The sequence below is a fragment of the Callorhinchus milii genome, unplaced genomic scaffold, assembly GCF_018977255.1.
Source record: "Callorhinchus milii isolate IMCB2004 unplaced genomic scaffold, IMCB_Cmil_1.0 Scaffold202, whole genome shotgun sequence".
Lineage (NCBI taxonomy): Eukaryota > Metazoa > Chordata > Chondrichthyes > Chimaeriformes > Callorhinchidae > Callorhinchus > Callorhinchus milii.
The window spans coordinates 33,539-47,024 of NW_024704943.1; the positions used below are offsets into that span (position 1 = coordinate 33,539).

Consider the following 13,486-nt stretch of genomic DNA (forward strand, 5'->3'; position numbering starts at 1 on the left):
GTAAAAAAACAATTCTAATGTTTTCACATCCATCAGCCACACGGCCTTCTGAGTGAAAACAATTAAGCATCGTGGATTGAACACACGCACACATTGCAGATTTTTAAAATCGAAAACTGCCATTTATTTATTTTCCATCAATACAACACTGTGACATATACAGTAAAATAAAAACCCTACTGTGTATATTAAAAACCCCACGTTATTATACCACCCTGAAAGTGTTCCACGTTCCAATGTCATTGGAGGTAAAGGTCCCTCAGGCGATTTACACGGACGAATGTGAATTCAGACGGTGTCCCCGGGGTAAAGTAATCACGAGCGTCGTTGTGCAAAATATAAATAACAAAATAAATAGCAACAATTAAACAATATATAAATAACAAAATAAATACAAAATTTCGCCTCCTTCAGAAGTCCCTCCATATAAATAATACCCTTCCCAGAAAGGCTGAGTAGATGTGTACAAAATACAAAGACTGCAATTTTGCCTATAAAATGACAACCCATTTTGTGAAGCCATTACCTGGAGATAATTATAACATTGCGTATTTGTATCGCGCTTGCTTATCATCTCAAACTATTGAAGGTCACCCACAGAGGCAGCTCTTCCTGTGCGGCACAATGCGACTCAGCAGCAGCAGCAGAAAGCAGCAATTCGTCTGCCAGTAGGGGGCGATGGCTGCTTGCCGAGTCGGGCTGAACGATTAATCGATTTCAAATGGAAATGGCAAAATGAAACAATGCGATTAGCAAATCGCAAAGGCTGCCATTTGAAAAGTCATGTTAATTCATTATTGGAATTGTTTTAATTTTTATGATTAAAACGTTATTTATTTAACTTAACAATTGTTCTATGTTTGATTGTTCTATATTAATTAAAACATGAAATAAATACATGTTGGAAGCAATTAATATATTTTAAGTTCTCATCCTTGCATTAGAATATATAGAGCAGTTTATATTTTGATGTATCATGTGGTGATGCTCCATCACATGTTTTAAAGCTATTACACAGTGAATACTGAACTGAAGCTTGACTTTAAAAAATTTAATCGCAAATCAAATGTCAGAAAAATCTCAATTAGATATTTCCCCAAATCATTCAGCCCTATTGCTGAGTGCGATCCCAATTAAATCATTTGCAATGTAATGTTTCGACTTGGGGCAATTTGATACCAGCACGCAATGGACGACTCGTTTGGAATGAGCTCACTGGATCTTCGCCATACACTGTGAACAACCACACAGCGCAGAGACTGGAATGGGCAATCCACACCGCAGCGTTAACCAGGGCTGCCTGGCGTGTTCAAACCACGGAGCTCTGCAACGCGCAGCGAATGCGCCGACACTGGGCCTTGTTAGCAAAAACTTCAACCCTTCCTTGTTGCACGTTTCAAATGACCACCAAGTCATCTTCACACAGCGGCAGTATACTGCAATGTGTAACATTTCCCAAGCAACATATATACAACACTGTAGCATTATTCTTCATGCTATACTGTTATTTCATTGGATGATAAAAATGTATATACATATTAAAAATTACCATCATTAACAATTCAGTTATAAAATTACCTAATTAATGCCATTCAATGTTAATCAACTTTACTAAATACAAGTGTGTTTATGGACCTGTGCAAAGAATAGCTCATCTCAAATTGCTTTTCAGGTGAGGCCATGTAATGATCGGCCACATTTTTGCCGTTAAAACCCTCCACTACCCAACACAGCCAAACAAATCAAATTGCCACATGTACAAGCGTTTGAACAATGCGCCACCTATTATTGATTTCAACTCAATGGTAACTTAAAGAACAATCATTTAAGTCACCTGACATTGCGTCAAGCATCCTCGGGACAAGATCTACTAAGTCAGAATACAATTCAGGGAGTCAGGACGGAGGGTCTTATGACACTCACTAGGCCAGACCATTACTTGGCCTTACCCCAAAAGCAATGATCAACCACATTAGCTGCGAAATCCTATTTGTTAAAAGTCTGCCTCAGCAGCAGATCATGCTTTCACACCTGATGTCGGACGCTTGTGTTGCGCCCAAAACGTCATGATTTATTGTACAACTACGTGACTTTACCGTAAGAACCAAAGAGTATGGATTCCTGTAGTCACGAAAGCTTCAAATCAAGATTAAAATTGCAGTGTTTGTGTACCTGTGCAAATAACAGGCACAGTACAGACACACACTGCTGTTTCCAAATGGCTGCACGGCGAGGGATACTCTATTACCCTTTTGACTTATATGTCCAATGCTTTAAGTGAAACGTCATTCAAAACACAAACTCTACTTTTAAAATGCCAAAGAGATCCCAAGTCCACCGAAGCGATTCACGTGGTGTGGTGGGAGGCAGTGGACGGGAACGCACGGCGACCCAAGGGGTCGCCACGCAGGCCCCATTCCATGGTGCCACTAATCCAACGACGCCGGCCACAAGCGGGTCCCCGCTGAATGCGGTGCACATCACGCCCGTTCACATGTACTTCTACGGCCGCCTGGAACGCTCATCTTTCTGATACCAGGAAGCCACAGGAGCGATGCACTTTTAAATACAGATGCAAAAGTAATTTCTTTATAACTTATTGCGCAAAGTTTGTCACCCTTCCCCTGCACCTCCGATTAGCACGTGGGCTACGTACGGTGCAAAGGAAGTTCAACATACATACACAACTGGCCTGAAAAAGGTATCGACAAAAACCCCACGAGCTCTCCATCATCCCCAAGCACCTGAAGAATCAAGCGGCTGTGATGCCAGACGGAGCTTCACGAAGCGGTCAGCTGCTGCTGCTGGACATCCCGCGGTTGCTGCTGCCGTTGGAATCGTCAGCGTCATTGTGCAGAATGCGAATAAAACAAACATCCAGACAATACGCCTCCACCTCGTTAAGCTAATTGTTTTTACACATCCCATGAGGCACGCTTGGGAGTTGCCGAGGCATTTTAACAAGCGCCATATACATGCAAAAATTATGACCTAGCATTTGGCTTCACAAAGTGGGTGTCCATTATTTCAGAGGCCAAACTGAGCCTTGCTATATATTTGACACATCCCATTCGCTACACGGCCTTCTGGAAGTGCTATTAATAATCTTTTTAAGTGCAGGGCCAGATATGGGAAGGACGAAAAATGTCTACTTATTTGTTACTTATATTCTCCACGACCAAGCTGATCATCGTTCTGTGTTGTGTATTATATAGTTTGTGGTCGCTAAAGGAGACATTTAAACATCTGACAGTTCACCAGCATTGGTTCAAGAAAGCTTTACTCTGCTGACGAGACGCCGAATGTTCAAACCGGTCGAGAATTATGCTTGAACCAATGCTGCCGAAATTAAGCATTCCCAGAAGAACGTGTGGCTGAGAGGATTTGTAAAAAAATACTTCTTTTGTTACGTGGACCAACATCAAACTCCTTCAATGTCTATGAAGTGACTTTCATCTCAGTGTCTCGGGGTTGTGTTGCAAAACATAAATCTTATTAAATCTTCCTGTGCAAAATCTTAAGAGGACACTTATGCAGAAAAAGCCACATTAATTGCCCCTTAATATTGACATCACCTGCTCTTGGGCAGTGCATGCAGCCAAACTCGCGAGGTCATTCCGCTCACCTTTTCAGAGGTCAAAATTAATTCAGTGACCGAGCATGATCCTTGTCTTCATAATAAAATCAGTTATAAACCCCAGCATTAAGTTACAGACAAGTGCTTGATAGAATCCAACACAGAGCCGTTCGCTCACGGTGGTCGGTCGTCTCCTTATCTTTCTTCTAGAACTATTAGCGTGGGTGCTATCCTCGTTAACTTCACTAATTTCTCCAAACTTTTGTTTAATCCACGCTGTGTTCAGCCACCATACTGCAGGTCACAACAGCTCACACAACACACTCACCCACTAAACAAGCAGTAAATACTCACTCACCCACTCACCACAGTGCAGGTCACAACACACTCACTTCACTGACAAATCCACTCACCCGTTCAATGACCACACTGCAGGTCACCTCACGTTCCTACTTCTTCCCCTGCGGCTGCACTGCTCCACTTGAGAATTCCCTCCCACCGTCTATTCCCAAGCTCTCATAATAACCTTGCTCAATCAAAACCGTGGTCGCTCTCACCACTTACAACTCACTCGCGATGTTTGTTGCTGGCCACTTGATGTGTAGTTGTTTTTGCACAGATTTCCATTTGCTTCATTGCCGTACTTTTATTGTTTTGCTCTCGTCATTTTCAGACTCATCCTGGTCCCTTGAGTTCTCACCTGGTTCAACAAGTTCAACTTGACCTGCCCTTCTGAGCCTTGGGCTTAGCAACTGTGTTAAAAGAACCCTTTCCAACACCCGTGTACACTTACACTTTGAAAGCGCAAGCAGCACCATACCGTGGGTAAGCTGACACGTCTGAGTGTGTGGTCTGTGTAGAGTGAGCGTGGTGGACAATGTGTGTGTAAAGAAGTGGTGGGAAACCCAGACGAGTTGGTAGGCCACATTAACAGCCCTCCTTCACATCAGCAGGCCGCAAGTTTGACAACGTGCTCGTGCACCAATCGTGAACCCACGTGTCGCCTGAGACACACTTAGACCAGGCCGCCACGAGGGGCTCCAGGGCCGCATGCTGCCTGTGTGCCAAAGGTTTCTCACCACTGGTGTGTAGTGTGTGTGGTGGATAGTTAGTGTGTGTGTAGTGTGTGTGGTGGATAGTTAGTGTGTGTGTAGTGTGTGTGGTGGATAGTTAGTGTGTGTAGTGTGTGTGGTGGATAGTTAGAGTGTGTGGAGTGTGTGTGGGATAGTTAGTGTGTGTGTAGTGTGTGTGGTGGATAGTTAGTGTGTGTGTAGTGTGTGTGGTGGATAGTTAGTGTGTGTAGTGTGTGTGGTGGATAGTTAGTGTGTGTGTAGTGTGTGTGGTGGATAGTTAGTGTGTGTGTAGTGTGTGTGGTGGATAGTTAGTGTGTGTGTAGTGTGTGTGGTGGATAGTTAGTGTGTGTAGTGTGTGTGGTGGATAGTTAGTGTGTGTGTAGTGTGTGTGGTGGATAGTTAGTGTGTGTGTAGTGTGTGTGGTGGATAGTTAGTGTGTGTGTAGTGTGTGTGGTGGATAGTTATTGTGTGTGTAGTGTGTGTGGTGGATAGTTAGTGTGTGTGTAGAGTGTGTGGTGGATAGTTAGTGTGTGTGTAGTGTGTGGTGGATAGTAGTGGTGTGTAGTGTGTGGTGAATAGTGTGTGTAGTGTGTGTGGTGGATAGTTAGTGTGTGTGTAGTGTGTGTGGTGGCTAGTTAGTGTGTGTGTAGTGTGTGTGGTGGCTAGTTAGTGTGTGTGTAGTGTGTGTGGTGGATAGTTAGGATGTGCGTGTGAGTACAACAAGGTGTGGTGGAGTACACACTACTGTCTGCTTCGCGGTTTCACATGAAGCCTTGTGCCTTACCCCCCCCGCCACCGCTTCTCTACCCATGATGCTCGGTGTGGTATGGAAGGCCGGAGGGACAAAGTGCTGCCCGTTCACGGCCGCCGTTGCCGCCGCCACCCTCTCGAGTGCCAGCAGGCAGCGCTCGGCGTGTGCCTTCAGCATGTTGGAGAAGCGGAAGCGCAGGCCGCAGCCCTCGCACGCGTACGGCTTCTCGCCCGTGTGTGTGCGGCGGTGCCGCTTCATGTTGGGGCGGCTCGTGAAGCGCTTCCCGCACGCGTCACACGCAAACGGCTTCTCGCCTGCAACACGTGGCACACACGCACACACACAGATTTGTATTGGTACTCTACACACCGCACACACGACACACACACAGACTCGTACAATTACTCTACACACCGCACATTCGACACACACACAGACTCGTACAATTACTCTACACAACGCACACTCAACACACACACACACACAGACTCGTACAATTACTCTACACAACGCACACTCAACACACACACAGACTTCGTACAATTACTCTACACACTGCACACTCGACACAAAGATCCCCCCGTATGGCCTTCATCCAACTGTTGCTGTTAGCGAGCACCTATGAAGGCCGGCACGGCGGCCGCCTTTGTCTCCCAGTGGCGATGTTTACACATTGCACCAGGTACTCATTTGAGGCTAAGTTGATCTAGGGGAGGCCCAGGCCCAGTTCACATAATCTTCACTGGTATTGGCCGTGAGCGGGAATCAGAACTGGGTCGCTGGGTTCGAACCCCAGCGCGCTAATTACGACACTACCGCACACTCTACACACCGCACACTCTACACAAGATGCGAACTAGTGCTCGACACAGACACACTGGACACACACCCTACACGGCGGCACACACTATCCACCATACACTGGCTTTGAGTAAATGGGTGGCCGTGTTAGTGAAATGGGTGGCTGTATTAGTGAATAAGTTGCCAGGTTAGTGGATGGATTCCTGTGTCTGTGGATGGGTGGCTGTGTTTATGAATGAGGGGCAGTGTTTGTGAATGAGTGCCCTTGTTAGTGGATGTGTGGCCTTGTAGGTGGATGGGTGGGTGCGTAAGTGAATGGGTGGTTATGTTAGTGACTGGGTGAATGGGATCTCACCTGTATGTACCTTGAGGTGCTCATCAAAGTACTGCTTCATGCTGAAGTCCTTCCCACACCACTGGCACATGAACTCCTTGTGTCCCACGTGCACACTCATGTGGTTTCTCAGCTGATAGCGATACATGAAGCACTCAGTGCAGCTCTCCAGCTGCAACGACAGACACCAATCACTCACACATCCAGCCAATCATGGACACTGCCACACATTCACTAACCTGGCCACACATTCACAAGCCACCCATTCACTAACCTGGCCACCCATTCACTAATACGGCCACACATTCACTATCCTGGCCACACATTCACTAACCTGGCCACACATTCACAAGTACAGCCACCCATTCACTAATACGGCCACCCATTCACTAACCTGGCCACCCATTCACAAGTACAGCCACCAATTCACTAACCTGGCCACACATTCACTAACCTGGCCACACATTCACAAGTAAAGCCACCCATTCACTAACCTGGCCACACATTCACAAGTACAGCCACCCATTCACTAATACGGCCACCCATTCACTAACCTGGCCACACATGCACTAACCTGGCCACACATGCACTAACACGGCCAGTGGGGGCAGCACTGTCAAATCACCGACAGATGGGGTATATTTATTTTTTAACACCGCACAAAATTCCAAGCGGCCAGCAATAACCAGCACCATCAAGACACGTAATCAACAAGAGTTGACAGGTTTCTTGAATTGAGCAAAGTTGTTGTAAGAACTTGGGAAAAAGAGAGAATGGGAGGGAATTACCAAGTGCAGCAGTGCAAGGATGAGGCAAAAAGAGAAGATTTGTGACCTGCAGTGTTGTGAGTGAATGCGTGGGTGACTGAGAGAGTGAATGTCATCTGTAGTGTGGTGGGTGGGTGAGTGAGTATTTATGTGACGTGCAGTATGATGGTGAGTGTGTGGGTGCGCTACAAACCCGGAAACCCGAGTTAGTTTCCCACTCACGGTCAACACCGATGACGATTATCTAAACCATTTCTGGGCCTCCCCTAGGTTGACTCAGCCTCAAATTAGCACCTGGTGCTGTGTAAACATTGCCTCAAGGGAGACAAAGGCAGCCGAGGATGCTGACGGCCACCCAACCCCTCGTGTGCCGTGCCAGCCTACATAGGTGCTCGCGAACAGCACTTGCCCCGACAGTCTGTTAAGGCTATACAGGGGATCCATAATGTAGGTTTTTGTGTTAGATCGCGTAAATATAATGGGTCGTTAAACCCGCCATCAATGTTGTGGATTTGCTCTCCAACACACCGGTGTGCTGTACTAATAACGACTTGGCATGTTCTGTTTACGTGACAAACCTTAATAATTGGCTGTGTTGGGTGGTGGCGGGTTTAACGACACATTTATATTAACCATGATCTAACCCAAAATACCTATATTATAGACGATATTGGTCGCGAAAGACTCCGTGTTAAACTATACAGGGGATGTTTGTTTTTACGTGACATGCAGTATGATGGTTGGCCGAGAGGCTGTTTGAGTGGGTGCCTGAGTTGTTGTAACCTGCAGCGGGGTGGTTGGACACAGTGGAGTGAGTCAAATCTGGTAGACGACAAATTCCTTCAACACGAGTGGAGGAATCACTCGAGTGAAGTACGTGGAGGGCTGGCTCCACGTGCGCTGTACGTGCGTAGATGAACCCGTAGCCGACCGCACTCACCGGAGGTGCTCTCACACTCGGCTCTCACCTTGCACTTGTACGGCCGGAGTCCCGAGTGCTTCATGCTGTGCACCTTGAGGGACATGCTGCGTTTGAAGGACTTGCCGCAGGTCTCGCACGTGTACGGCATGTCCTCGCGGTGAGCTACGGGAGGGGAGGTGGATGACCGACAAATCGAGTTACAAAGTTCCCTCGAAAATATTCACAGTATGTACGTTGAACTTCTTTAGCACCGTACGTAGCCAACCGTGGCGATCAAAGGTGTGGTAAAGCCTCTCATACCCCGTTTAATATAATTAACACATTTCTTTGGTGATGTTGGTTTTCTTTGGAACTGCTTCTTGTGTTTAGTTTGTTGTCCTTCCCCCATACCTCCAATCAGAACGGTTGGCTACGTACGGTGCCAAAGGAGTTCAATATACGTACATACACACGGCAGTAGTGCACGAGCACACAAAACGAACGCACAACACATTGTTCCATAACACTGCGGACTTCTTCATGTGCCGATTTAATATTGATGTAGAGGGACCCTAATTTTACATCGAGGTGGCTAACGAGCCATATGATTCGTCAGGAGTAGCTGAGTGGTGAATCTTCGCTATCGCGATGCCTCCTCCATATTCGCGAATTGGTCACCGAGTCGTTCTACGCTCCGTGGTTCTGTTGTGGGTGGTGACTGCAGTTGTATTATTTATATATATACATATACAGGGGCACCACGGTGGCAAGATGTTAACTACCTTGCCTGCGATGCAGGAGATGGTGGGTTCGATCCCGACCCTGGCGCCTGTATATTTGGAGTTTGCATGTTCTCCTTGTGATCGGGTGGATTTTTCTCCGGGTCCTCTGGTTTTTTCCTCCACATTTAGAGTATTTGGCTGCTATATATTTCCATGTGATAAACCACTTCGTTGAGCTATCATTTATGGCCAAGTCGCTTCTGAAAAAGAGCTCTATGGCTCAGTGGGCCTTACGTGATAAAATAAAAATGGTTGAGTTTAATTTCCCATTTGTGCATCAATATTAAGTATCTGCATCTGCTGCCATGGTTTGTGTGCGGATGCGTTTCAGGGTTGTGGTCCCCTGAGCTTCACGGAAGACTGAATCCTGGAATCGTCTGCGTCGGGTCTTGCACGAGGAGGAGGTGTGACTTCTCATTAATTTTATTAATATTTCCAAGCGTAATTTTGCACCTCCGCTTAGCACGGTTCGCTACGTACGGTGCGAAAGAAGTTCAATATACATACATTAGGGTTGTGGAGCCGCACTGTCGAAAGTTTAGGGCATGGGTCCAAAAGGAAAGACTTATAAAAGAGGTGACGTATCGGACAATGCGGCTCTCCGACACATCACATAGATGATGAAGGGCCATTACTGGCCAGGCTTGCTTGAACTAATGCTGGTGAACTGTCAGATCATCTATTTTAGGCAAAGGCCCTCTGTGGTAGACATGGTTCCTGATTCAGCACAATACCTAAACAATAATTACATTGTATATTATCCACAATGGGGCGAGTGGTTGTTTTGTGCCGTGTGTGTGTATATGCGTGTATATATGTGGGGAGCGCTGGTGTAGCGAACAGTGTATTGCGCTACGAACTTGGTGACCATCCGAGTTTGATTGCCACTCATCGCCAACATCAGTGACAATTATGTTGTCACGGATGTCAAATGAGTACCTGGTGTGGTGTGTAAACATTACCGCAAGGGAGACGATGGCAGCCAGGAGCGGTGGTGGCAAGCCACCCTCTCGTGTGCCGTGCTGGTCTTGATAGGTGCTCGTTAACAGCACTTGCCCCAAAGTCTGTTATGGCTGTATGGGGATCTTTGTCTTTATATATATGTCAGGTCAAGCTGTGGACTCACCGACCAGATGTTTCTTGACCTGGGCCAGGGTGTAGAATTTCTTTCCGCAGATGTCACAGGCAACGTTCCTCTCTGCGGGGCTGTGCACAGTTTTCATGTGCTGCTGCAGGTACCACAGCTTCTTGAATGACTTCTCACATGTAAAGCACTGGGGGGAAAGACAAAGATCCCCCATATAGCCTTTAACAGACTGTTTGGGCAAAAGCTGTTAGCGAACACCTATGAAAACCGATACAGCACACGAAAGGGTGGGTTGCCAGCACCACGCCCAGCTGCCTTTGTCTCCCTAGTGGCGATGTTTACAACCCGCACCAGCTACTCATTTGAGGTAGAGTCAACCTAGGGGAGGCCCAGAACGGATTCAGATAATCGTCACTGGTGTTGCGCGGGAATCAAACTCGGGTCGCCGGGTTCCTAGTGCGGCGCGCTAACCGCTGCACCACCGCTCCGCACACACACAGAACCGTCCAGAGCAACACACACAACAGATTTACTTTTTTTAACAGCAATTCGGAAACCTGTGGCCGGTCGTCCTGCGACAGCCCGCACCTGGATGCTGCGCTCGCAGTCCGTCTGCCGGTGTAGGCCGAGCTCCTCCTCCCGCGAGAACCTCTTGGGGCAGCGCTCGCAGGCGAGGCTCCGCCGGTGCCCGGTCGCGAGGTGCCGGCGCAGCCGCGTCTCCCCACGCAGCACGCGGCCACACGTGCTGCACGGGAAGCGACGACTCCCCTCCTCCTCCCCCTCCTCCTCCCCCCCTTCGTCTCCTTGTCCTCCTCCTCTTCCTCGTTGGTCTTCTTTCTTCTCTTCCGACAAATCTTTTTCTTCTTTTCTTTCTTTCCCTCTTCCTCAAGCCTGCTTTTTGGAGGAGGGGGCCCTACCGGCCCCCCATTGCTGCTCGCTCTGTGCCGAGGACGCAGCCTCCGCTCGTTGCCGAGCTGCTGCTGCTGCTGCTCCGCAGCCTCCTGCTTCACCCGCTCCTCCTGCTGCTCCTCCTCCTGCTTCACCTCCTGCTTCACCCGCTCCTCCTGCCGCTCCTCCTCTAGTTTCACTTCGTCTTGCCCGCAGAGCAACGCCATTGGCTCAGAGACCTGGGAGACGGCAATGTGCGGTGGGGGGCAGGTTTCTGAGGTGCAGAGGATGGTTCATGGTGTTGATGGGTGGGGTGATGACGGTGATGGTGGGAGTGATAACAATGTTGATGGTTTAGGTGATGATGTGTGGGGTGATGATGGTGTTGATGGTAATGGTTTAGGTCAGGGGTCGGCAACCAAAATAACAAAAAGAGCCATTTCTTTCCAATTCGGTACAAAATTCAGTATTTCAAGAGCCACAATGCATCTGAGTACATACTGTACATACGTACATATCGTCAAGAAGCAGCCCGTAAAGAGCCGCATGCGGCTCCGGAGCCGTAGGTTGCCGACCCCTGGTTTAGGTGATGATGAGGATGAGTAGGGTGATGGTGATGGGTTGGGTTATGGTGGCGATGGGTTGGTTGAAGGGTTTGGCGATGTCAAACATAGAAACCTGGATGCATACTGAGTCATTACGCACCCTGTGGATCTCCTTACACTCGCGATGATGACAATGACGCAGGATATAGTGATAGTGACAATGATCACATTTACAATTCAGATTTTACAATTTTAAAACCACAATAGGAATTTACACTGTGTCGAATCGACGATGGCAATAGTGTTGGTCTAACTGGTGACGCTGATGACGGCAATGCTAATTGATGCTGGTCACAATCTGGATATACGGAGGTCTAATATACACATGTATTTGAAAACTACCGATACCGATGAAACGGTGTTGCAATTGTGCTTTACAATTTGGTTTCACGGAACACTTAGACTTGCTCGACTTGCAATCGGAAGAATGTTGAATCAAATATCCTGGTGGCAGGTTAACTCAAGCAAATTAAATGAAAAACCACCTCGTTGTATGGAGCCTGGCCATGATTTTGGGAATGTAAATTTAACACCACTGGCTCAGTGCTTCAGATGAGATACACACCATCGCTGCCCTGTTAGGTGATGGTACTGACGATGGTTGTCGAGCAAGGGTGTTCAATGCCTGAAGGAAGACTTGCAGTGGTGGACACATAGTGGGGTGCAGGGCCCAGGACAAGACACCCCCCCACCCCCAATGCCTCAAGTATTGCAACTGACACCGTGACATCGAAACGTGGGGCTCCAAAAGCGCGGGGCACGGGACGGTCACCCCAATTTGCCGTACACTAGGGACGGCTCCGAGTGGACACGTGCAGGTATACCATAGTACGTCAGACCGGCGCTTCTCAGAACACCAGACACGCACACCGACACTTCTAAGAGCGGTTCCCTATCCCTATGCCATGAGGTTTCCACAGAGGGGAAACAGCAGTGAGCATGGGCTGCTGCAGAACATAAGGGTTTCCAACCGGCACCGGAAACACGCATGGTTCTAAGCATGCAAGGCCATTTAATATTTAAATTGCAGTGAATTTGTAACTTTTATTGTATTTGGGCTACAACACCAGCCGCACAAAAAAGTACTTGTTGCTTGCAAGTGATGCAATCCACTCTTTGTAATATTTTGCACTTTGGTAAATCCACGCAAACGTTAATTACCTGGTGGTAGCTGTAGTGGGAATCGAACCGCTGGCTCCGTGTGAACAGGCTCAGAGGCCAGTGCCATGACCGCTAAGTGACGCTGTCAGTCCAGCAGTGACACATGCGGCTGTTGTAGTCGAGAGGGAAATTCAAGTCCAAGTCCTTTCTCCAGTGTATGATGAAACCAGCCCCTCTGATGGTGAAGGTTGCTTTTCCGATAGTGGTCATGGCGATGATGTTGTGGTGAAACCAGCAAATTGGACACTGGAGGATTCTGTAGTGATAGTTATGATGGTGGTGGTGGCGTTGTTGGCCATTGTACTATTGGCCATGGGTCATTGCATTGGTGGTAAATGAGGCAATGGTGGTGATGGTGGCGATGGTAGTGGTGGCGGAGGTGAAGAATGCAACTGCAATGGGTGTTCACTTCCCGTCATATCTAAATGTGGAGTTGGCAACCCCAGTAAAACCTGAACAAAAACTCTCCCCAATGGGCCGATGGGCTGGAGACACAAAAACACAAACAAAAGAGAAAAATGACAATGACAAAAGCAACAAAATGGAATAAGAACTCATATTTAACGCAAACATGTAGCATCAACTGGAAACTAATATAAACATATCAGCTTTTAATGTCCACTTGTAAATACGAGTTCACGATTGATTTTTGGGTTAGGCCATGAAATATTGGTCAAATTGGGTGTCTTAGGACTCCTCCACCACCGACACTGCCAAACAAATGAAACGGTCCCCCGGTGTACAATCAGAATCATCGTT

General features: G+C 47.6%; 1 protein-coding gene across 1 annotated transcript; it reads right to left on the bottom strand.

Moving 5' to 3' along the window:
- Positions 1-2,791: 2,791 nt before the first annotated feature.
- LOC121851904 (zinc finger protein 652-B-like) lies at positions 2,792-11,188 on the bottom strand. The gene is made up of 8 exons (XM_042345987.1): positions 10,991-11,188; positions 10,662-10,790; positions 10,113-10,260; positions 8,272-8,387; positions 6,558-6,702; positions 5,458-5,715; positions 3,756-3,871; positions 2,792-2,905 (listed from the first exon to the last, which is right to left on the bottom strand). Exons 1-8 carry the CDS (start codon positions 11,186-11,188, stop codon positions 2,792-2,794), a joined length of 1,224 nt encoding a protein of 407 aa, XP_042201921.1.
- Positions 11,189-13,486: the final 2,298 nt, after the last annotated feature.

What these genes read in the sequence shown, in the direction of transcription:
- LOC121851904 (XM_042345987.1), bottom strand. Translation starts at nt 11,188, where the DNA reads ATGGCGTTGCTCTGCGGGCAAGACGAAGTGAAACTAGAGGAGGAGCGG. An exon ending in CGAGCAGCAATGGGGGGCCG is followed by an intron (nt 10,791 to 10,990) that starts GTAGGGCCCCCT and finishes CTGCGTGGGGAG; the next exon opens with ACGCGGCTGCGCCGGCACCT. An exon ending in GCACCTCAAGGTACATACAG is followed by an intron (nt 5,716 to 6,557) that starts GTGAGATCCCAT and finishes CACGTGTTGCAG; the next exon opens with GCGAGAAGCCGTTTGCGTGT.